The sequence below is a fragment of the Corythoichthys intestinalis genome, chromosome 6 (assembly GCF_030265065.1).
Source record: "Corythoichthys intestinalis isolate RoL2023-P3 chromosome 6, ASM3026506v1, whole genome shotgun sequence".
Lineage (NCBI taxonomy): Eukaryota > Metazoa > Chordata > Actinopteri > Syngnathiformes > Syngnathidae > Corythoichthys > Corythoichthys intestinalis.
Window position 1 is genome coordinate 33,442,042 of NC_080400.1, and position 26,505 is coordinate 33,468,546.

At 40.3% G+C, this 26,505-nt stretch overlaps 1 protein-coding gene across 9 annotated transcripts in view; it reads left to right on the forward strand.

The window, feature by feature from the left end:
• Positions 1-26,505, forward strand: part of b3gat1a (beta-1,3-glucuronyltransferase 1 (glucuronosyltransferase P) a) — a 121,553-nt gene that overhangs the window by 88,498 nt on the left and 6,550 nt on the right. For 6 of the 9 annotated variants that reach the window (XM_057838298.1, XM_057838297.1, XM_057838300.1 and 3 more), the window contains 5 exons: positions 8,495-8,637; positions 12,627-12,695; positions 15,020-15,531; positions 19,382-19,678; positions 21,087-21,198. In XM_057838298.1, the coding sequence (XP_057694281.1) occupies positions 8,526-8,637; positions 12,627-12,695; positions 15,020-15,531; positions 19,382-19,678; positions 21,087-21,173 (1,077 nt within the window). In that variant the 5' untranslated portion in view covers positions 8,495-8,525 and the 3' untranslated portion in view covers positions 21,174-21,198. Of the gene's footprint in view, positions 1-4,665; positions 8,638-12,626; positions 12,696-15,019; positions 15,532-19,381; positions 19,679-21,086; positions 21,199-26,505 lie in introns of those variants that run through there. The other 3 variants (XM_057838303.1, XM_057838304.1, XM_057838305.1) reach the window with 3 other exon arrangements.

Sequence of the window (26,505 nt, forward strand, 5' to 3'; positions counted from 1 at the left end):
CAACATTTTTTACTTAAAATAAGTCTGTTAAGCTTATGTTCAGCCAGCTATTTTATATTATTTCAAGAAATCTGAGTAAAATTTACTTGAAGCACTCGCAGATCATTTCATTTATTTCTAGGAGATTTACACTGATTTTTTTTTCTGCAATTTTAAGGAGGTGGGTTTTTGCAGTGCATATGTATTGGTTTAGGTCAGGGTTCACTAAATCCGGACCTCGGTGCCACTTTTCCTGTCGTGTTTTCCACGTCTCTCTCCCTTAACACACCTGAATCAAATGATTATGTCATCAGCAACCTCTCCAGAAGCCTGATGATGATCCTGATTATTTTGATTCAGGTGTGTTGGAGGAGGGAGACATGGAAAACACGACAGGAAAAGTGGCACCAAGGTCCGGATTTAGTGTACCCTGGTTTAGGTGATACATCGTTTGATCAAACCTTTGTTTTCAAAAACTGCTAAAGAAACATTTTGAAAACTTCCAGAACAAATGTCTGGATTTTGTTAGGATATTTAAATTGAGTTATTTTGTTAGGGCCTCCGTCCCTCCCTCCTGAGGCCTGACCCACCTTGGGCAGGTGTGCATGTTTTTAGCTGATTACAGGTCAGACGGGTGGAGTGGGCCACCGGAAGGCAGTGGATTGAGGAGGCATGGTGGCTAGCTGTTCGCTATGCGGTCTCTGACGTTCACATAAATGATTGTCAATATTGATAGAAAGTTTTATGACGCTGTCCAAGGAAGATTGTTCATCGCGGGTGGCCAATTCGTCTTGAAGGCGCTCATTAAGAGCGCGGATGAACACCTCCTGCAGCGCCTCGTCGTTAAAGCAGCTTTCAGCCGCTAACGTCTGGAATTCTACCGCGAACTCCCCTGGCAAGCAGACATGAGCTGCTTGGCTGCTTCTTTTCCACGGACTGGATGATCGAAGATTTTCCTCATTTCCTCCGTGAAACGGGAGTACGTAGCACATAGAGGCAGTCGGACATCCGGGCATTTAATGACGTCGCCAGCCACAACAAAGCGTCGCCATATTGACAATGGGGCACAAGACGAGTCACTTGTAATACAAACGCATTGAACTTTCGTCTTATTTGCAGTCTTTTTTCCGTCGGAATGGCTAAAAATTGCCGTGTTGCGGGTTGTCACACAAGGAAGAGTTCGGAGCCGCATTTGAAGTTCTTCATTCATGCTCGCGAGAAGAAAAGGAGAAACAAATGGCTGAAAGCTATTAATCGAGGAACAGTAAAAGAAGACGGTTCCGTGGACTATTCTCACCTGTGGGAGCCTAAATCCAAGCACATTTACGTTTGCAGCCGATATTTTATTACTGGTGAGTAAACTTTATTCGATTATTTTTTTGCCCCAATTAGCTGCTACGATTCAATAGACTAGGCGGTGGTTATTATTACCGTAACTTAAATAATTAAATAACGGTTGGAGGTGAATTACCGTGTTCTGCCAAAATGTGCTACATCGGCGAAACATCCTACATGAGTCGAATTTGACACCCAAAGTACTACCATGCACTCTAAACTTGTTTTGTTTAGATGCATACAGGCAGAACGTACTAAAAAAAGCCTTAAGAAAATACTTAAATGTAGTTATTTCAAATAAGGACGGTTTAAATATGCCACGTGACTAATGTGGTCAACTGCTTCAAAGCTAACCCCCCCCCCAAAAAAAAAAAACAATGGTTAAAAGGATTAGAGGGTAATACGTGCAAAAAGTATGTTAAAGGCAATGAAAAGGTTTTAAAAAACTAAATAAAAATAAAAATAGTGAGTACTCGTCGCCTGGAATTGATAAAGGTCAACTTACTGGGTGACTTTATGAGGTAGTTGTAGATGTTTCCGAACTCCACTGCAGGCCATTCCTTTTGATTGTTCATCCGGCTATCAGCTGCAAGTTTGTAAGGGCAGATATCCAAGCCAATACACGGTAATTTTAAATTGTACCGCCTCCTCGCGTCTGTCGGCAGTGACTCGTGATAATAGTAAGCCATGTTTGAGACGTTTTTAGGAAAAAAGATGCAAAACACATCTGAAATATATGAATTTCAGACGTTTGTTAATGGAATGTTTAGCTGCGCGTTCCCCCTTCGCAAAATGGCAACCCGTTGCTAAGCGAGGTAACGTCATCGTGACATCACGCCGACTTCCTCTATACGGATGAATCACTCTCCCACACTGAGGACGCCCAATCGAGTGCGGCGCCCCGGAAACAGCCAATGAGGTAGGCGATTTTTGTTCAGTCTTCGTGGTATGTGTGTGGCTGTTGCTCAAAAACTAGGCTACATTGCACAAGAAAGGCGCGACAAGTGCCGAGGTTGCCGTCGTAAGGCGCCAGTGTTGTGCCGAAAAATAGCCGCTCCGCGTGAAATGTCCCCCCTGACAGGAACGCTTATTTATAACGCTTTATTGAGGTGAAAACATCAAATATTTCCATCGACGCATTACAGTAATGGATTTACGACTGTAAAATCAGTTTAAAATAAATTAATTACACAAAATACTAGTACTGTATTTTAGTAACAAATCGTGGACTGGGCCACATAACCATCTTTGAACAGAAATGTATTAGTCTACAGGTTTTCACGACCATATCCCAATGACAATCACATAGGTATGACATTTATTATTTCAAGCTGAGTAAACTAATACATATTCACGGTACAAGAAAATCGTTTCCATGTCCATCGATTGGTAATAAAAAGCTGTTTGTACGAGTGACGTGTGGGAGCTCAATAATAAAATAAATAAACAAATAAATAAATAAAATAAACGCTCAATAAAGCGTTTTAGATAAGCGTTTCCATCAGGGGCGACATTTCACGCAGGGCGGCTATTTTTCGGCACAACACCGGTGCGGGGACGTGAGGCTCTCGGCCCGTAGCCGATAACGCCAGGTTACTTGTGGTTACGTGGCACGGAGGGGTAACGGCGTGACTTGGGGCTGACTGGGCAAAGCGGGCTTGTGGAAGTGGTGTGAGCTGCTCTTGTATGGCTTGGAGTGAATGGGAAATGTCTATTACCTTATTGAAGAGGAATTCTATGGCTTGGTGGTGGTCTTGGAGTGACGTGGGCGAGTCGGCGGGTTTGTCTGCGAGATCCATTATGGCCCGATCAAACTGTTAGGGTTGCGTGAGCAAGAGGGGATCCCAGAGCAGACGCACAGGGGTGAGATGAGTAATCGTTTATTGGCGATCACGAGAATGTGGCTGGGGTGGATGACTTGGCTCGGGGTAGTTGAGCTGGCGTTAAGACGAGGAAGCTCGGAAGGAAGGCAGGCGTGGAATCCGACGAGGGGCGCGCAGAAAACAGGACCTGGGACGAGAGCAAGGTAGTCGTAAAGCCTGAGTTATACTCCCGCGTTGCGGTGACGGCGTAGCGACTACGGCGTCATTCGACATTCGATAGTTCTGCGGTGAGGGAACGCGTTGCTCTGTAATTCACCGCCAAGCCACTAGAGGGATGTGGCGTTATGTTTGTACGGTTTTGGGGCATGCTGGTTTACTTCCGCTAGTCGGAGAAAAAATAAACAATGCAAGATGGAACTCTTGAAAGTAAATATTCTGCTCATCAACACTGAATAAATATTGAACATACAAATGTTGACGGGCAGGCGACGCAGAAGATGGTTTCGAGGCGGTCTGGCCGACTTTTGATGCCGCACAGAGAGTTTTAGACTCGGGTGGAGAGAGCTAGCTGTGGCAGCTAGCTTCAAACTGGCGTCGAGCACTGCGTTCAAGGTCTGCAAAGCCCTCCAGCCTGATTTGTTTGCCGTGTCCTACAACCAGCCAGTGGGAAGCCATAGCAGATTTCTGGCGTCTAGGGAACTTCCCAAACTGCGTTGGGAGGCTTGATTTTAAGGTTATCATAAAAAACACCGAGGCACTCTCAATCAGTGATGATGTATTGTGTGTGTGAACTGTCTGTTATTGAAAATTAAAGATCAAAACAACTCTTTTGACACCAAATCTGTGCTTTATTCTTCATATACTTGAAACATATGTACACAGTAAATGATGAAGTGCACCAACCAAAAATACGACATAAAGTGATAAAAAGTTGGCAGTTTTTGGCCGACTGTGTCACCGCTTCGTGTGGCCACTCGATTCCAACCACCCACGTCTCGGTGGTTCTTCCATTTATTTATTTTTTCGATCGCCGACCTTGCTATTTGGCAGTCACAATAATAATTTCTTGACGAGACTTGCTCTTCGATGATACTCCCGTCGGCTTGGTGCATTTTTGCGTGTAGAAAATAATGTTTGATTCTATTCTACAATGGCGGTGTTTTCGCCCGGAAACAACAGTCTGAGCGAAACAATCACAGTCCATTTTCACTACGTCAACGCGTCTACGCGACGCGAAGGTTAGAAAAATCGAGAGGTGCGCGTCAGGCTACGGCGTAGGGTCGTAACGCGATTCTTCCTTGACGGCGTAGGTCTGACGCGGAAGTATAACTCGGCCTTAAGCCAGTGAGCAAAGATATCCTATAGGAATGCGAGATACAACTGACGTGGGAAACAGACGAGTTGATCGGGCGACGAGGTAGAGCATCTGCTGGGCTTTTATGGCTGGTTGATGGTAACTGCTCTCAGCTGTGGCCGCTCCACCCGTCTGACCTGTAATCAGCTAAAAACATGCACACCTGCCCAAGGTGGGTCAGTCCTCAGGAGGGAGGGGCGGAGGCCCTAACATATTTGAACACAAATTATATTAACATAGACAAGAAATACAAACTTGTTAATCATCTCTTAAAGTGATCCTCTAACTTAAATACATGTAGGCTCTAATAAACCACAGTTGTTCTCTTGTACTAAAATATGTTGTTAGAAACACATAAAATGTTAAATCAATGGCAATATTTTATAATATTTAGTCCATATTTTGACCGTTAGTTGGGGCCATGGTTTGCGGGCTCGCAGTGATGACGTCATTGGTATCTTGCGTGTTCAACAATTGCTTATTGCTGCCTAAACTCGCGAAGTAAAATGCCACGATGTGCTGCAATTTCCAGTCAAATGGAAACAAGGGGAGTGAAGTGAGTAGTCAAGGTGGAATTATTATTTTTACTGAATAAATGTGCACAAGTGGAAGCTTCTCCCCCTTTTTGGTCCCTGTATGCACGCATCCTACCCACCACGCGTTACAACTAGCACCCAAACATTTTTCCTGGATCCTCAGTCAAGTAAGGGATCCGTCTATTTTCTGGATCCGACGGTCCCACCGCGTCTGCAATATTGGTTTCGGTTCTGTCCATTTTTTTGATTCGTCGGTCCCACAGCGGCTTTTTGGATCAGTCTATTTTGTGGAATCGACAGCCTAATCGCGGCTGCGACATTGCCATGGTGTCAGTCTAATTCCTGGATCTTCGAGTGAGTAAAAAACGCAGATTTGGATTACTATTGCTATCATTTTTGTTGACTATTCTTCGTGGGAGTTTTCCCCAAATCATACTAAATAATTAAAGCACTATGGCACGCTACAGTGACGACAGTGACTCTGGCGTGGACCTTACAACAATGTTGGGAGTTCGTCAGGGAACGTGTGTTTGCGTACTACTGAGCTCCCGAGTGAAAAGTGGTCAAGGTGAAAATATTATTTTTTGTGAATAAATGTGCATAAGTGGAAGCTTCTCCCCTTGTCGGTACTTTTATACACGTATCCTAGCTACCACGCGTTACAATGGTCAAGACATGGATTACACAAGGTGTGCTCTTTGGCCTGTACTGTATGTAAAGCACACGACAGCTCTGGATGCTAACAATCTACATAATTATATTGGGATAAGTTTGAAAACGCAATATGCTTACCTTGAATATCTGCTACTAAAACCGGACAGCATCCACTCTCGCTCCCAACCGGACTTCCGAACAGGACTCTCTCGCATCACCAGTTTTGCCCAACTTTGGTCTTATCAGGTATTTGCTGCACACATTTTTCCCTGAAGCTCGTCTTGTGAACGACCGACAGTGCTGTCCTGCTCTTCACTTTTCAGATCTGGTTCAAATAGGAAGGGTAGAACTGACGATATGTTGGGAAAGCTAACGAGTGACGCACTGGGATTTCCGCAACGGGACCAGTGACGTCACGCACTGCGACGTAACAAGAATGGCGACCTATCACTTAAAATAATTTTACAAACTTTATTAAAACAAAAACTTTAAGAGGGGTTTTAATATCAAATTATTATAACTCATACTATCATGTATCTTTTAAGAATTACTTGTCTTAAAAACAGAGGATCCCTTTAAGTATCCAGGAATGCAAAAAAATATAAAATAAACATTCGTCAAAATAAATTAAATACAACAACAACAGAAAAAACTTCTTAGTCAGGGAATAACAAAAATAAATAAAAATGGAGCCTTCTTTCAGGGAAAACACTACTGCTTTTGTCCGCAAGCACAGCCAAACTCAAAAAAACAAAAAAATGAAAGCTCCTTTGGGCTGCTTTAAGACCACATGAAGATAATAACAATGAACACTGGGGAGAAAGGGGTAAACCTTGGTACACTAAATTTCTTACAGCTGAGCAGAGTTTACTATATTTTTCACAGTTTAATTAACGTTAAGATAGTAGAAAACACATGCAGAAGGACACTTCTCCTAAGCAACTTCCTACTCCGTTAGCAAGTTCACACAGTTTAATGTAATGGTAATGCTAAACTGTGATGCAGGTCGGACTTTCAGTAGCAAAATTACACCCCCTAGCTAAAATTATGGACTCACCAGTCTCAGACAAGCACTCACTCAGACATTTTATCATGTAGAACAAACTCCGATAAAAAGCTTGAAAAAATAAGGAATTCGTTCAAAAGTGCAACTCATTAGGAAATAGAAGCACTAAAATAAATTGATAAAAAATATTGTGGTGGTCAGTAAATGTTAATTTTATAGAGTAAGTGCGGGAAAATATATATGGAATCACTCCGTTCGGAGGAAAAAAATACGGAATCATGAGAAACAATCAAAGAAATATCATTCAAAACACATCTCTAGTATTTAGTAGCACCACCTCTGGCTTTTATGACAGCTTGCAGTCTCTGAAGCATGGAACTGATGAGTATTCTTCATCAATTTGGTGCCAACTCTTTTTGATTGCAGTTGCCAGATCATCCTTGCAGGTTGGAGCCTTGCTGTGGACCATTTTTTCAATTTCCACCACAGGTTATCAATAGGGTTGAGATCTGGGCTATTTGCAGGCCATGACATTGACTGGATGAGTCTTTCTCCAAGGAATGCTTTAACCGTTTTAGCACTGTGGCATGATGCTTTGTCATCTTGGAAAATGACAAACATATTTTCAATTGAAGGGATAGGAAAGCTGTCTAAAATTTCAATGTAAACTTGTGCATTTTATGAAGATTTAATCACATCCATCTCCTCAGTGCCTTTGCCTGACATGCAGCCCCATGTCATTAAGGACTGAGGGAATTTTGATGTCTTCTCTAGGCAGTCATCTTTGTCAATCTCACTGGAACACCACCAAACAAAAGCTCCAGCATCATCAGCTTGTCAAGGGTCAAGAATCTGCATTGGAATTCTCATTTGCATTAGTGGCGGCTTTTATTTTGGTGTGGCAGTGCGCCACGATATTTCCTATGTACAGGAAACCCTGAATGATACAAAAATCCTGTTTACATACAATACACTATAGGTAATCATCCCACACTGAGAAACTAAATTATATGCGTCCCATATTGAACTTACAATGGACGCGCTTTGTCCCGTATAATCATGACTATATTGCATGACAAGTTGAGGATCCATCCAAAGTCCTTTTGGCAAAGAATGCTTCCAGCGGGATGGACAAAATTTCAGTGTCCGATAAAAGCTGGCTCAAAGTGTCACTGAGACAAAAGGCCCACAAACACCTACGGTCACTGGTGCACTGACCTACAGTATTTAGGACATATATAGAGTACATATATGGTTGTGAGCGTCTGGTTGGGAATTGGGATTTTGGCCAAGACCCCTTCTGGTGACTGTTTCCTGTCATTTGATTGGTGAATATCTTAAGTAGGGGTTGAGGTCGCCCCTTCTTCAATGATGCCAACTAGCTCTAGCTCCCTCTCCAGGGCTTCCTCCTACGGTGTTGACCTTCTTTCAGTTGGCACTCACACGTTAAGAGACACTATTTATTTTTCATCAACTTCTGCTGCTCCACAATCTGATTCCCCATGTGTTTTAGTTTCTGCCAACCAACAAAAGTCTATTAATCACTTCTTGCCTCCTGTTATTCCATTGTCTTTAAAGTACATCCCTTATGAATGTGGGCAAACTCAAGTGCTTGTATTGCTGAGTCCTGAGTCATTAAATGCTAATTAAGGTCCCGTAAATGCACTTCTAATTTCCTTGCAATTAAAATTCAGCGACATTTTTAATGACTGTAGTGTGAAGCTTATTTTTCATATGTCTATACTAGTTGAAGCTCAGTCTCAAACACTCTGAAATGTCCAATGATATGTATCTTGTTTCTCCAAAGGTAATGCACAGCCAAATAACCAATCCTGGAGATGCCGAAGAGAAGAGATATTCTTGCAATCGTGTTGATCGTGTTACCCTGGACTCTGCTCATCACAGTTTGGCACCAAAGCGCTATCGCTCCGCTCCTCGCTATCCACAAGGGTATGTGCCGTGCACTAAAGCTGCACTCTGCAGGCTATATCATAGCTGAAGTGGGTCCTCGAACCTCACACCGCACTTGAAGTTTAGACATGACAATCGGCTTCATCACAGCTCAACAACACTTATCCGGTCGTTGTGGATGTGTCATTTTGGAGTGCATTATGAAGCTCCAATTGTCACTAAAATCTACATTATCAGCACACTAAACCCAACATGGAAACATGGTATTGCAAGAAATATGAGGTAAACTGAAGTTATTTTAAGTTATTACTGCAAAATATATGTTTTTTGTTGTTGATTCCAGTTATTTTGATGTACTACATTACCAGTCAAAAATGTATTCTTCCAAGAACGTAATTATTATTTTACAATTAAGTTTTTATAGTTCTCCATAATATGATAACATTATTTGAATGCAGTGCTGACCAAAGTCTCATTTATTTGGCTCTTAAATTAAGCTGTCAAATTACAATTATTTTTACTTAGTAGTTTTATGTTAAGAGTGTGCAATTAAAGGGAAACACCAGTGGAAATCAAAATTAATAAGACTGTCGTTAACAAGCACGTCAAATTTGAATAAATTGTGTATAAAATATATATTATGTTAGGCCGCGCGTGTCTGTAGTTTCTCTTTTTGCCGGAAACTGCACGTTAGTTCCATGGGTGAATTATGAATACAGAATGTATCACCACATATACAGTATATTATATTATATATATATATATACATGTTAGGGCTGTCAAAATTATCGCGTTAATGGGTGGTAATTAATTTTTTCAATTAATCACGTTAAAATATTTGACGCAATTAACGCACATACTCTGCTCAAACAGACTAAAATGACAGTACAGTGTAATGTCCGCTTGTTACTTGTTTTTTGGTGTTTGGCTCCCTCTGCTGGCGCTTGGGTCCAACTGATTTTATGGGTTAGTACCATGAGTGAGCATGGTGTAATTATTGACATCAGCAATGGCGAGCTACTAGTTTTTTTTTTTTTTTTTGATTGAAAATTTTACAAATTTTAATAAAACGAAAACATTAAGAGGGGTTTTAATATAAAATTTCTATAACTTTTCTATAACTAACATTTATCTTTTAAGAACTACAAGTCTTTCTATCCATGGATCGCTTTAAGAGAATGTTAATAATGTTAATGTCATCTTGTTGATTTATTGTTATAATAAACAAATACAGTACTTATGTACCGTATATTGAATGTATATATCCGTCTAGTGTCTTATCTTTCCATTCCAACAATAATTTACAGAAAAATATGGCATATTTTATAGATGGTTTGATTTGCGAATAATTACAATTAATTAATTTTTAAACTGTAATTGATTAAGTTTGACAGCCCTAATATATAAAGTAAGCGTTCTTGTCAACTTCACCTGACCCACTTTTTAGGCCTGTCATCCTGGCAGATGAGCAGACATAAAAATGTTTTAGCTATATCTCAGAGATTCATAACTCAATTTTTCTCCGCCTATGCATGTTTTCTGCACATTTAACATATTTTATAAAGCAGAAACAAATTATCAAAATGATTGGAATTTTCCTTTTAATGAATTCTCAGAGAAGCCCATTTAGCCACCTTAAGAGTGGGCATGAGTGTAACTTCAGTTTAAAATCCCTAATTTACAATGAAAATAGTAAAACATTTGGGGCTTAATGAATCCATATTAAATAAAGTACTTTATGAGTAGGTAATGATAATATTATCTTAGCACTCTACAGATAGTACAATGTATCTCACCTAACAACCATAAATACACCTATTCTGTGTTTTCTTCTGCATTTGATAGTATTTATATTATAAACATTTCCACCGATTAGCATAATTAAGTTAAAAAAAAAAAAAAAAAAAAAAGATTAAAAAAAAAAGAAAACATGCAGTCCCAGTGATTTAAATAGTTTACTTGAGAACCATGAGTATGAAATGTCATGTGTACGCCTGGGTGAACAAAGCCAAATTAGATGGGTAGCATATCAATGTCTCGTTGTCATTGGTTTGTGTCGTCAAAAATGTACACAAAATGGGTTAATAGACAAGAGGCTAAGCAAATACAGTGACAAAATGTCACTCGAGTATCTTATTTGAGCAGCAATGAAACTTGTATCTGAAACAAAACAAAGAAAAATCCTCACTGTTATTTAACCCTGACTGCTCACAGGCTTGCTTTTGTGAGCTCTTATAAAGAGGAGTTGGAGGTTTTGGCAGCATGCTTGCTGGCAGGCAGTTGTGAACATCTGGCCATCAGCAGATTGTGTTAATCTATGGGCTGCACAAAAATCCTCTTTTATGTCTCAAGTGTGAACAGCTCTGAGGATGAACTCTTGACGAAGATTGTTTTTATCTTTAGCAAAATGTATAAGCATGAAAACCCTTGAGAATTTGAGATCTATAGTATATGAAACAATTCTATAATCCTAGTATGTTTGTCTTGACCAATATTTTAGGCCACATTTTAATATTTGAATCATCTGGTGTTAAAATGCATGTCTTGAGGACAGGAAGGTCGCAATCTCTAAAAAAATTAAAAAAATAAAAATAAAAAAAAACATTTTACACACTATCTACTAGATTTGTGATAAGACTTAACATGTTAGTATAGCCAGTTTGATTTACATGGAAACTTCTGCAATCTGATTTCTAGTTAAGTTAATATCAAACAGGCGAAATAAATACAGGAAGGTCAGAGTAGCTTAAGCCTCAGTGTGGGTCCCTCGCTGTTGCAGAATAGTAACGGCTGTCAGGATCACAGACCATGACGGTTCCGGCATGGGCTGCTCAAGAAGTTGGTCTGTTCCCCTGAGGTGGAACCAAGCACATGGATGCCCGCAGCCTGTCAACAAAATGCTCTGATATGGTGACAGGTTGGGCCCTCAAGAAGGAACGGAGCATTGCATACATAGTTAACAGTCTTTAACAACAACAAAGTGGAAAATAAAACTAACTTACCAAAGGCATAACCAGTAAACAGAGTGACAAAAGTCCTTACCAAATCTTTAGAAAATATTCCAAAATATATAAAAACGAACAACTAAATGAGACAAGTCCGAATCCAGTAGTACAACTGCAAAAACACCAGGTATGTAAGAAATTCATACGGCGTAATACAACATTACAAACACCAAGTGAACAAAGTAAATGTCTTAAGGCTCAAGAAATGATTCAGCATCTGCACTTCATGCAAGTACAGGTTCATACCTGGGTTTCTATTTGTGTGGTGAATGTGGGAATTTCGCTGAAAGGCACAAAGAGGAAAGAGGGCCCGTAAGGGAAATGAATACAGATTCATTCTCACCAACAAGCAGGCTTCTTTCCAATTTCTCTAACAGTGAAGCATTAGCTGGCACAGCTCATCCTCTACTTGACAGAAGGAGAAACTGCTTTGTTAAGTTGAAAGTTGATTCTCACATGGTATGAGGAAGTAGGAGCAGACCTAAGGGGTAGATCACATGAATTTGGCCAGGGAAATTTGTGCTGTAAATTACGGCCTTCCACCTGTTCACTCATCTCCGTCATGGCACATCTCCTGAAATTATTTTGAACTTCTGATTTTGCAATTCTATAAAGAGTAACAACAACAGACAGGTAGTATTTGCTTGATCGATATCCTACATGTATATATGTTAAACGCATCAGCTAATAAAGCATAATTTCATTGTCAGTTTAGATATGCAATGTTGACGGTGCGAAGCAATCCATACATTTTAAAGTGTCTGAACATGGTTTACAAGAACCATATGTGTGACACATTGGTGACAGCAGCACAGCAGGGAAGTCAGTAGATAAGTGTGGATGTGTTGACACTTCAGCATGAAAGGGAGAGAATCCAGCACAAATTCCTTCCTGATACGGAAACTCCAATGTCGATGTTTGAGGATTAAAAGGCTCCTTTCTGCCTTTCTGTCCTCATGTAGTGCTGTCTCTCCATCCGTCCACTGTGTGTCCTTTCACAGTGCCTGCTTTCACTTTTTGCAGCATGTCACCACCTAGTAAAAGAGATCTTTATCATTCCCGAGAGGCTCGCGGTTCGACACCGACTCTCAGGTACACTTTACCCCATTTGGGTTTAAAGGCCTTTTCACATGAGCGGAAGCAGCGCACAGTTTATTGCAGGCAAAACCATTCATTGTGTATGTGGGAGGGGGAGTTTCCCGCGCAAGGGAGCATTGGTGGCCATTTTGCGCAACAATAGCCCCTTTCACAAACATATCCCTGAAACTTCCCGTGTAAAGTGACGCAGGATTTACTCGCGTCATTGCTTTCACGCACGTCGAGATACCCGGGAATGACGCAGGTTGGACACTTTCACAGACTTGCCCCGTGTTGCCCACGGGCGCTCTCTGTGCGGGGAGGGCTGCTGGGGCAATTTTATAACCCGGACATTACATCATTTTTGGTCGGCATAGGCTGTCACAAAGTTGGTCAAATTGTGTTTTGTTACAGAGCCGATGTTCAGCCATTCCTTACTACGCGGCAAAACCGCCTACACAATGCTCAGCGCGCTTGCGCAAGCATCCGCACACATCCGCTCATCGGTTAGAAGCAGCGAGTACTCACTATTTTTGTTTTTATTTCATTTTTTAGTAACTTTTAATTGCCTCAAAAATACTTTTTGCATGTGTTACCCACTCATACCTTTAAACACTGTGTTTTTTGTGTTAGCTTTGAAGCAGTTGACCACATTAGTCACGTAGCGTATTTAAACCATCCTTATTTGATATAACTACATTTAGGTATTTTCTTAAGGCATTTTTAGTACATTCTGCCTGTATGTATCCAAACAAAACAAGTTTAGAGCGCACGGTAGTACTTTGGGTGTCAAATTCGACTCAGTTTCGGCGATGTAGGAGATTTTGGCAGAACACTGTTTGTGGAGGCATCCCCGACGTCGTAACTGCAGCCAATTCAAGCTCATCAAGACTGTATTTAAGCCCAGGCGATCTACGACAAGCGTGCTGCGATATTAACTTGCTGGGCGCCATTCGACACCTTTTACTCTCGAATTTCGTGCATTTGCTAGCTTGTTCGTCTGCCACCCTTCTTTTGAAATCCCCCTACGTTGTGCTGGTATTTGAGTGTATTTGTTTTGTTGTCTTAGCAGCGCTCTGCCTACCGCTTAGGTCTTTTAATGATCCCCGTCGACCTACTGTCATGGACCCATTGTGTTATACCCCCTTTTCAGCGATTGCGTGTATTTTTGTTAGTATTTAATAAACCCTAGAACGCGTCCCTCTGTTGTTTTTTGCTTGGAGGTACAACCTTGTTTCCACAGTTGCGGACCCCAACATCGTCAACAAAATAAAACACACATTTCCAAAGCTGGACGATGGACTCTCTTTCTCGCCTCTATGATCCAGTAGCAATTTCGTCTCGTTATGTTTTCAGTTTGCTTTAGTTATTTACAGCTTGCTAGGTCGACAATAGCGATGCTTGTTTACCGCTTTTTGTCTTTCTGCGAAGAAAGAGGAAGTGACGATCGGCCCGCCATGACATTTACGTCATCAGCCATCGCATTGTGACCCGGTAATTTAATGCTTGCTTTCACATACGCCTCGTCTCGGGAAAGTCCTGGATATTATTCTAAGACGCGACCTATGAAATGTCCGCGTAATCTCTGTGTCAGTTGACCCGGGAAATTGCTTTCACATACAGGGCTGCCCGCTTAAATCCTGGGATTTAAACTGTGTTTAGGCGTCTGTGAAAGGGGCTAATGTGTGAGTTGATTTGCTTCAAATGGGGTGGTTCCCTAAATAGAAATGTGTTTATATTTCAGGGTGGCAAGCTCTGATGTCAAAAAGGACGTACAATAGCAGAGGGGCTGAAGGAAGGGTATCATGCTGTTTTGGCGGATGTATATTTACAAATCACAGCAGGGGAGGCCTTGATAAATACCCTTCCTTATAGATTCCCAAGCTTTGGGACACTCAAAAAGGGGGGTTTCCAACTTCTCCCTGCTAAGCATCAATGATATCTCCAATCGCTTTAAGTGGAACTGTTGTAAATGAATGACATTAAACTTTTCACATTCTTGCAGAAACTAGGAGAGCAATTTTGCAGCTACTATAATCTCCCCTTTCTCTTTAAACTGAGAAAAGTAATGGCTTTCTAGTGCATCAATGACAAATCAATGCATCCGTGCTCATGACTAAAGTACTCGGTTCACTGTTCTACTTCCGGAAATGCTGCTAAATGCACATCCAAATGTGCACTGATGCTCTTTTGTCTTGCCGCCGTATTGCACGTCGCCGTGGGACCCTTTCACACTGGGCTGCTGCAAGTGTGAAAAGGCCTTAAGTCACCTGAGGCAAGTGTAAAAAGGGGTGGCCCTGGGTTGCACTAATGCTTGCTGTGTCTTCTTAAAAATGCAGATGACGGTGTTGAGGGCAGGAGAGAGACAGGTGGCCAAGCAGGAGATTCCAAGGAATACTGCGCCTCTGATAAAGACATTGTGGAGGTGGTGAGGACAGAGTATGTGTACACACGCCCACCGCCTTGGTCTGACGTACTGCCCACCATCCACATCATCACACCCACGTACAGTCGACCTGTGCAAAAGGCCGAGCTGACGCGGCTGGCTAACACCTTCCTCCACATTCCCAATCTGCACTGGATCCTTGTGGAGGATTCGCAAAGGAGGACATCTCTTGTGACACGCCTCCTCCGAGAAACTGGCCTGAACTACACTCACCTAAATGTTGAAACGCCCAGGAACTATAAGCTGCGGGGGGACACTAGGGATCCTAGAATCCCCCGGGGGACCATGCAGAGGAATCTGGCGCTTCGGTGGTTGAGAGAGACGTTCAACATAAATAGTACTCAAGCTGGAATAGTCTACTTTGCAGATGACGACAATACTTACAGTTTGGAGCTGTTTGAGGAGGTTAGTTCCTATTTCTTTTGTTTGCTTGCTTCACACAACTTTTACGCTCATGTTCTTTTTCTCAACAGAAGAATTACACACATTTGGCAATGTTTTTTCCCCTTCTTCAACTTAATAGTCATTGTTTTGCTCCTTTTGGTGTGTGCACTGCCTCGAGGTATTATAACACACAATAGATGAGATGAGATGAGATTACTGTGGTTCAGAATTCCACAGGAGTCACATTATTAAGATGTTAGTCGCTCTTTGCAGAGGATCAAAAATACAAGATATACCTTTGTGTACGGTTTTGATATCATTTTATTATCATCTTTCTCAATTCTTCAAATAGCTGTTGCTTAGATTTCTCACACTGGTCCTTGTTGCTATTCATTAGCCAATCTGCGACATTTGCATTGCTGTTAGCATTAATCTAAACAGACTTTTCTAAGGTTACATAGTTGCTTTTAACTCATTCACGACCAAACATGATGTCACAAGACACCAGCTTCTTTCAAGCTCCACAGAATGCTGTGTTCTATGATTACATGAAAACAGAAATTTAGATTAGATTCCTATCTTTCATTATAAATAAAATATTCCTCCTCTTTTTCGTTCTTTATTTATGAACAGTTGAACATCATAAACAACATTCGACACATCTTTGGTAGTGAATGAGTAAATACACAAAATGTATTATGAACATTATTGAGATGTAACATGCATCTTTGTTAAGTGGAACACAGCCCAAAAAACAGTGGCTCCAAAGTGTCCTTACTGACCCTGTTATGTTGCTGAATGTTCATTGTTACTCTTGTACTAAATAGGAAACCAGTGGCAATATAGGACAGGCTGTTTTGTAGGAAACTATGATACATGATGAAAGCTCTCACACTGACCAGTCATTACGCTGCCCCTAATTAGCAAGAAAAGGTTCCATAATCAGCAAAGGTAGCAGCGATCTATCTCGATATCAACTGAATTACCCGAATAGGCTTGGGCCACGTCCTTGGGGTCTTGGTCCAGACGCAAGCCAAGTGTCAAGTATTGACAAGGTCTGTCGTTACCTTTCCCTGAATATTGGTCAAAGTGCTCAGTCCACCACAAGCGCACTCCCATCACCTCCAAGAGGTCCCTTTATGTGTTGGTGTAACAGCCCAGAAAGGACTAAGTCGACAGAGAGAAACAGTGGACAATAAAAACAGACAGACACAAATTCAACTGCGGTGACTTTTGCTGACACCCTAAAAAATATGACCATCCTCTCAATCTTAAAAACTGTGCAAACAAGGTTGAAAGGAGTCTGCATGATGTATGTGCTTTAAAACAAGGTCATCATTTTCTAATGATGCAACCCAAATCAGCATTTCAGTTCACTTGTTCATTTTCCGAGTTCTAAACTATTTCTTCCAGAGGGAATTATTGATTACAAAGGTAATCTATTGACGTAAAATATCCATCCATTCACCCGTCTTCATTCACTTATTTGATGTTGGTATGTAAGTGCAGCATCTTTTGCAGGACAGGGGGTTCCAGGACCAAAGTAAACCGTCACACATAAACGTTTTTCTTAAAAATCATCTTGATTGCTCTATTAGGTGAGTGGTCCTCTGAATGTTACATTTGCTCCAAGTTTCTAGATGGTTGGAGTGTGGCACAGGCCATTTGCACCTTGGTCTATTGCCTGTCTGTCACAAAAGACATGTAGAATTGGATAATTTGAAAGTTTATTTCTACGGGCTAATTAGTTTCGCTCCAAAATGGAATAATATAATGAGTAACGAATATCAGTTTCCTGTTGCACAACAAAAACATATAAAAGAAGTAAGCTCGTTAATGGAAAAACTGATCATCTTAACACTTCAGGCGCATTCAGTATGAAGCAGCATACAGAAGAGTCAAATTACTACCATTAATGTCTGTTGGCTTGAACATCAGAAAAACGGCAGAATGTATTCCTCTTTTTTCCGTTTCGAAACACACACTACATCGAAATGGTAAGTAAAGTGCTGTTGTTTCCCTAATCGGGACTGATCTTTTTCTAAATGCACATTTTTAGTTCAGGTCTATAATTAAGATCAAACAAAGAAGCTGTTTAGATGTTAATTTTCTTTCCAAGTGTTTGTTTCTATCTCAAATTACTTATTTATATAATCATATATAATGTATTTACATTTACTATGCAGTAAGAACTACATAATTATAGCGCTGCGTCTCTTGCACTGTTTTCATCTCTTAACAATGCAAATGAGAAGTACCCAAGATATTGTACAAAATTAAACAAGATGCAGTTTGATTCACTGTATTACTCTGTGGTTTACTTGCTGTATTGAAATACATTAGCATGTGTCATGCTAATTTTTTTGATTTTTGTTTTTGCACCATTTTACTGCACTTTTCATTAAATCTACCTAAAAATGTTATTTGTGTTATCCAAGCAAAATGTTCTTTTTCGTTATTATTGGGATCAATATCTGACGCGTTGACCTGGGCCAGTGGTTTTGATAGTGGGGCCAGTGAACCTCAAAAGCCCTTTCCCTTACTGTCTACCCCTGCATTACATGCTAAATTTTCATAAAAGCCTGTCTATATCTCAAATGAGTAAACACAACAACAATGAAAATAAAATTATAAAATTATTGTACTGTCATCCTTTGCTACTTCACGCTTCAAACTTCACCCCCTCAGTCCATTATTTTTTTTTCCAATGAAAAAAAAAAAAAAAAAAAAAAAAAAAAAAATACATAAATATATGCAGTATTTTTTAGAAAGGTCCTGATCTGATTACGTACAACAGTAACATCCAAAGTCCGGCACTGAAGAAAATTATAGTTGATTGGCTAAGACCATATCCAGTGTCCAATCAAAAAGCTTTTCTCCGATTGCTTCGAATTTTGCAAACAAGTTGAGTTTTCATGACTTCAGCACACAGCATTGGAGCAAATTTCAATGGCTTGCCATAAAGCACAAAACAATCAGATTGGTTGTATGTCATGAAGGTTGTGCCCTTAAAAAACGCCCTGGGCACCCCCTGCTAGCACAAATTTATGGATGTAATAACGTTGCTTGACACTCCCATTTCCGTCATACTTTTTATGGAGTTGCTGACCAGCACATGATCTGACTATTTTTGGTGCCACTGTCAGACTTCAAAGAATGTGGGATGCCTTTCATTGTTGCCTACACATTTTCTATGTTCAGCTGATAGGAAAATTCACCATTTCGAGATAAAGGTGTCCTCGGTATTTAAATTTCTTTTTAATATATATATTTTTTTAGTTACAATGGAAAAAGTAACCCAATTTTTCACATCAATGATCAAAAAAAAGCTGATGAAAAGAAACCTTGTCAGTTGCAACTCCCTCCTGAATGGCAATGAGCATGTATTTGAAAAAGAGAAAATGACATTGATCTTTTCATCGAAGAGCAACAGTATGTAGCCTCTGAAAGTGTTTGGTGCCCCTTCATTTCTTTCCATATAAAACGCCACTGCACTTGATTAAATGACAAAGTAAGAAGGATGACTGTGCTCAACCTCAAAGACTACGCTCAGCCCCTCGCAGAATACATCTAACAGTGTAGCTCCATGGAAGCTGTACCACATCATTCACACTTTTTCAATTTAAATATGACCTCTGCTAATTGTTTCCATTGTGGGCCAGCTGTTGAGCAATGTATGTGATAGGCTTTCGCCTAACAACATGTCAGCACTAATACAGCACAATGGCTAGGTCAATAGTCACTGTCTTTCATGATGAATAATAGCAGCACCTCTAAAAAGCCTCCATCAACATGTTAAGTGTCTCACTGCCATGTAGACTTTTTCACATGATTAATTCCACCTCCCTTGCTCAATTCCTTTCCCTGCTAGATGAGATCAACTCAGAAAGTTTCTGTGTGGCCCGTGGCCTTTGTGGGCGGCCTGCGCTACGAGTCACCCAAGGTCAACGCAGCAGGGAAAGTGTACGGCTGGAAGACTGTGTTCGACCCCCATCGGCCTTTTGCCATCGACATGGCCGGCTTTGCCATCAACCTGAGGCTCATCCTTTTCAAGCCTCAGGCATACTTCAAGCTTCGTGGGGTGAAGGGAGGCTACCAGGAGAGTAGTTTGCTGCGGGAACTTGTCACACTCAACGACCTGGAACCCAAAGCAGCCAATTGCACTAAGGTAATTCAATGGGTTTTTTTATGGTCCGTAGTATACTTTTACTGGTGCTGAGAAGCTAGTGGTTAGGGTAGATGCACACATTTGAATCCGGATTGTAAAGTAGAGATAATGTGTTGAAATGAACATGAAGTGTTCAAGTAACACATATATTTTCACCTCATAAAAATATTATAAAACCTCACATTTGCATAGGAAATACCCAAATGATTAAAAGTCTTCATCGTCATTGTACTTCAATAAACTGTAATAAATTGCTTTTAAATAATACATTGTATTTAAATATATATTATTTAATAATTGAACGCCCACATCTGTGCACATCACATTGATTACTTTTTGCACCAAATATTACCACTGAGTGAGTGAGCATGGTCTATCATTGAATAGTCCACATAGATGAGAGCAAGCAATTACAACACATGAGAGGCAATGTCCATGCACCATTCCATCTCAAGGCCCGTCAGGAGATAACACTGCACTAAAGCTTTCTCCGGTCAGACAGAGTGTTTCAGCTTGCCAGCATCAATACAGCAAGCACACAGAAAAAATATGCTGCCATCCAGCTTGGTCCTGACCTCCGTTAGCTATCCACAGGGGTAAATGAAAGACAGGCAAATAAGGGAACAGCTGAGAGAGCGGTACAGGAGCTAGAGAAAATAGCGAGGTCAGGACACTGTGCTGATTACAGATGAGGAGTACTGAAAAAAGGGGCGGATTTATACATGGGAGACAAAAATCGAGTAAGGTTGCGCATTGGGCTTCTTTACAAGTGCGACAATTAACCTCATCTGTGCATGCATCAATTGGGCGTGGGTTTCACGAACAATTCTTTACATAATTCAGTAGAGTCGCAGGAAGATGACAGGAAGGAGGTAATTGTTTATATATTCTATACCAAGCATGCTTTGGAAATTGCTGTATAATAATAATAATAATAACTGACATAGCAACTGTTTGCTTGCACTTTTACACAATATGTTTTGGGGTTCCTTTCTACGTATTCAGTTTTAGACAAAACAACTTGTACAGTGATCATACCCATCTATTGGTGTGTTTGTCAACTCATAAAACACTCCACTCCACTTCCAACTATTGACTAGGTGCAAGAATATGGCGACCGCTGACTAGTGTTGGCTTACATACATCCGCGGTAAAGCTCTGGCATTTTGACAGCGAGAGAACATTTTGAAGAATGACTCTTTTAAGCATTAAAAAGAGACAATATTCTTTTCATGCCACGAGGACATAATTTTTCCGTTGCAGATTGTCATTTTGTCACCTTTCAACAAACAAGTGAATGAGTTTCCATGCATTCCCTAGCGGTGCGGTTTAGCTCAAGGAGAGTGAAAACTGAATGAGCACATGTTACTTATGTTGCTTTTCTCTGTTTTTAATTGTTCTTCATCAGATACTTGTTTGGCACACAAGAGCAGAGAAGCCCGTCCTCGTAAATGAAGGGAAAAAGGGATTCACAGACCCAAATGTGGAGATTTAACCATTCCTCCCCTATCCCCTGGAAGGTGAGACTATACTATGGACCTGTAGACATGGACATGTAGTTTTTCGTGAGGGTTTCCATTTTGAAAAAGGACAAGGATGGAAATATGGGCATAAACATATGGTCCATGCAGTTCCATGGCTATTTATGAGGGAAATAAAACTACAAAACTCAAATGACATTATCTCCCAATTTACATGATCAATTGACTTCACGTAATTACGTGACGAGGCTTCAAAGATGACATGCGTGTCGACCTTAGAGGGTTAAAGAGTGGCTTTATTGCCACGAACACACACACGACTGGCTGCCTCTAACGTGCGTCTTCTTATATCTTTTTCTGTGCATGTGCATCCCCTCTTCCGCGCACATAGAAATTTCCGGCTCCCAAAGCTATACCTGCAACAAGCCATAAGGACTTCCGTATCAACAAAACATCGCTCTGTCCTAGAGATGTCCCGATCGATCGGGTCCGATCACGTCATTTTCAAAGTATCGGAATCGGCAAAAAAAATATCGGCCATGCCTTTTTTTAATATATATATATATATATATATATATATACTGGACTGTCTCAGAAAATTAGAATACACAATATTCTAATTTTCTGAGACAGTCCTGTACATTAATCCACCATTTAAAGCAGGGGTGTCCAAACTTTTTGCAAAGGGGACCAGATTTGGCGTGGTAAAAATGTGGGGGGCCGACCTTGGCTGACGTCCTTTACATAGAACAATATACAGGACTGTCTCAGAAAATTAGAATATTGTGTATTCTAATTTCCTGAGACAGTCCAGTATATATATATATATATATATATATATATATATATATATATATATATATATATATATATATATATATATATATATATGCTATTTATTAGAATATTGTGTATTCACAATATTCTAATTTATTAGAATATTGTGTATTCTAATTTCCTGAGACAGTCCTGTATATATACACAGGACTGTCTCAAAAAATTAGAATATTGTGTATTCTAATTTCCTGAGACAGTCCAGTATATATATATATATATATATAAAATCATTTTCTAAATGTATTTAATGTTACAGACATAATATGTTACACTCATCCAGAGTCTTTAGTTTAGGCTTCAGGTAGGGTTATCAAATTTATCCCGATAACGGCGGTAATTTGTTAAAAAATGTATCACGTTAAAATATTTAACGCAATTAATGCATGCGCTGCACGATCCACTCACGCATTGTCGCGCTCAATCTGTAATGACGCCGTTTTACCTATATAGAGAGATAAAAGGCAGCGTAAAATGAGTAGAGTGAATTATGGCAGCCTTTGAGCCTTTTTTTAATTGGCTAAAGCCTCACAATCCCTCTTCCCACGAGTAGAAATATCATGGGAAGCAATGTGGGGAAGCAAGGTAGCAATTGATCTTTTTCTTAACACCTTATGTTATTTCCCAACGCAGAGAAGATATATCAATTGGTAGTAGGGCTGGGCGATATGGCCTTAAACATGTATCACGATAAATTGAGCAGATTTATCTCGATAACGATAAATGACGATAAATTCGCCCAAGCGGACTGTTATATAATTTGAAAATCTGAATCAATGCATGAAATACAGATTAACTATTTCTTGTTGATTTATTTACCAGCATTCAATTTGATATACTGTATTTAACAATTGTACATGCAGTCTAAACATTAAGTTTATAAAAATGTATTGTAAGCAATAAGAATTCAAGTATGAACATTTATAACAGCGTGTATGACTTGAACAATGTACATTGTCAAAATCAATATGCCTGTGCAAACATGTCATTGTAACACAAATGACTTGCAGCTTGAACAGTACACGTCAAAAAGACAACTTATTGTTAATGGCTGCTGTGACATAATTATTAAATACAAGTGCTTACTTTATGGTTTAAGGGTCCCCCCCCCCCCCCCCCCCCCCCTCCAGTGCATTTTTTAATAAATGCACGCACAATAAAAATAGCTGGGGCCATTTCTCGGTCATTATAAGTTTCGCCGTTGGATTGTACTTTATGCTGAATGCTTGACCATCACAAAAGCTATCAGAGGAATCACACACAGACAGATACAAAATAACGCCACATAGTAATTGCTAGATGCAGTCCGTGCCCATTCCACTCATTAAGTTCAGCCGTTTCGACAAGGTTAGAGCCGCTATCCGACTCCATAACGTTCATTTGTAGCGTTAGCCGCTAGCTAGCGTTAGCCTGGCTACCAGTAGAAAGCACTGAAAGCACCATCTCCAGAAATCGTGAGAACAAAGGAGTACAGCGGGTGAAAGCCCGTCTGGATGCCACCAAGAGTCTACTAAATGTCGGTTGAAAGTTTGGTGAACCTCCCTTAAGCCACACTCCATCACGTTTTGCTTGTAGCGTTAGCTGCTAGCGTTAGCTTACCGGGCTTTTGTTTGATTGGCTTCCTGATGATCACGTGACTCCCTACGTAAGCACATTCACTGCTTTCTTAAAGGGGAATGAACATAGACGAACAACACAGAATCAAAGCGCGATGAAAAGACTATTTTCTTGTTTTATTAATTTACCGAATTTACCGACATGGTCAAAATTACGTCGGTCATCGTTAAGAATTTCGGTGACGGTAAATTTTCGGTTTACCGCCCTGCTCTAATTGGTAGCACTACGCACAGTCATGGTTCCACTTCCCATCATGCATTTGGGCATGGCTACAGTATCATTTACTGAAAGCTCAACAAATAGACTAGATGGCAATATTTAGTCACAATATACAAAGTCACAAGTCTTTCTATCCGTGGATCCATCTCACAGAAAGAATGTTAATAATGTAAATGCCATTTTGAGGATTTATTGTCATAATAAACAAATACAGTACTTATGTACTGTATGTTGAATGTATATACTCATCCGAGTTTTATTCATTTTTTTCTTAATGCATTGGCAAAATGTATATGATCGGGAAAGATTAGAATTGAATCGGGAGCAAACAAAAAAGCAATCGGATCGGGAAATATCAGGATCAGCAGATACACAAACTAAAACGATCAGGAGCAAAAAAACCTGATCGGAACAACCCTACTCTGTCCTTTTCTGCATTAAGCGTTAGCGTTATTTTGTATATTTTCCCCATTTTTCTACCATCAACTCTTTCAGCATTTTTAACATTTTTTAGTATCTCAAGCAACATGTTCGTCTCGGATACAGACCAGTTTAGTCTTTCGCCCCGCTTCTACTAGCTTCCAGGAATAAGAGAAACACAATATATTCACGTCTCAGACATGCGCGGTATAGGTGGCTTGTTCTAAAATTTTGAAATAAAATGTTTTCATGTGTGCCGATCGGATTATCAATTGACATAAATCGCCCCTTTTTTCGAATAGAATCTTGATCAGATTGGGCTGGATCGTGTTAGAATATTCCGAATGGGGTGTATACATGAGGCATTTTTTATTCAGATCAGGATTTTTAATCCGAAAAAAAAGTCTCCATGTGAATGTAGCCAATGACAGAGTGGTTATTAGAATATGCGTGTGGTTTATGTTGCTTAATTGTTGTGCAAACGTAAAATTATACATAGTGTCAAGTTTTTATTTTAGTTCACAGACAAGTTGCACACTGTCCTATGAATACTAACCACATTAGTACTGCCGGCAATAACAGCTGGTATTTTACAATTTACACACAATTGCCCTTTAGTTTGAATTTGAGTGTAAATAGTTTATCTATCTGTACCTTCCCATAGCAAAGCAAAATTGACGATGAGATCTCGTTCATGTCTCATTTACATCTCCGAGAAGTGAATCAGTATCAATCGAGCAACGATTGAGACCAGAGTGGTTTTCTCAGTTTTCTCAAATTTGTCTCGTGCGAAATAAGTCTCATAGTGAGCATTGCGTGAGAAGGTTTTGAGAAATAATTCCAGAGGCACGATTTCCCAATAATTTCTTACAGCTGTCTCCTTTCAAGATCTCACCAAGAGACAACTATGAGCTCTTGTGTTGATCTCAAACGCGTCTCAATTTGATCTCCCTTACTTGTACTCAGGATCTGTCATCTCTCAGTGAAAGATGGATGTGCAAAGTATTTTATTTCTTAAACTTGTCTCAAAGCTGCCTCCTTTCCTGATCATGCCAAGCAGCCCTTAATAGACATATGCCAGTTACAAATATTTCTCAATTTGATCTTTTAGTCTGCAATTGCTCATTTTGGGTTTTCAAGATTCTTTCATTGTAAGAAAGAGTAGTGTCTGCTCTGACATGTCCAATCACATCTTAATTCATCTCATGCCAAACTCTGAGAAAATATTATAATTGGTTAAATAATTAAATAACATCTGGTTCATTTGGTTCATCTTGTTCACAGTAAAAATTAGAGATGTGACCAAAAATTCGGTGCCGAAAACTGTCAGCCGCTACAAATGCATTATCGGTTTTTGATTTCGAAGACTGAAAGTTTACCACAAAATAGTGTGAAGAACCTTAGTCCTCTTTTTGATGACATCATCAAAACAGGCAACATGCTGGCTGACAAAGTCTCGCTAAAACTACTGGCTCACAGGCAACATGTATGCGATTTGGAAGGGTTTTTTTGGAATCTGAAATTATTAAATGAACAAAAATATAATCAATTTTCTTCATTGCTGCTACACGCTGTTTCTAAAGTTGCTTTCCATTTATGTGCCACGTCACATCGAGCACAGTGCATCTGAGCCCGTGTGTGGTTCAGTGGTAGAGAAGTTGTTCCCCAACCCAGAGGTTGTGAGTTCAACTCTCTGTCCTGATGAATTCATCTAAGTATCCTTGAGCAAGACACTGAACCCAACGTTGTTGCGTCACCAGCAGGTAGATGAGGATTATAGTCAGGGGTGCACATAAGTGGTCCGCATGCGCGCATGCGTACTGGACGTATACAAACGCGCTGGCCCTCAACGGCTTCCATACGCTTTTGCGTACCGATGGCTGACCACTGTATTTGCGGCGGACACGAGATAATAATCACTTCTCAAAATGTCGGAGGCAGGCCCCACTGAGTAATTATTTCCGTGTTCACCCACCCCCGTCAAAGGACAGACAGACGACAGAGACGTCACCGGAGCTACCGAAAAAAGGACTTTTGCTGAAAAGTGGCTGCAGGAGGTACCATAGCTAGAAGCAAATGATGCTCGCACGGATATGTGGTACAAAATTTGCCGTGAGAATCGCTGATAAGAGCAGCGCATTTTATGTAGGGTCCAAGAATTTCAGCCATCCAAACTTTGAAATGCACGAAAAAAACAGAGCATGTGGCAATTAAGCAAACTATCGATGTCAGGCAGCACCCCACTCGCCCTATGGA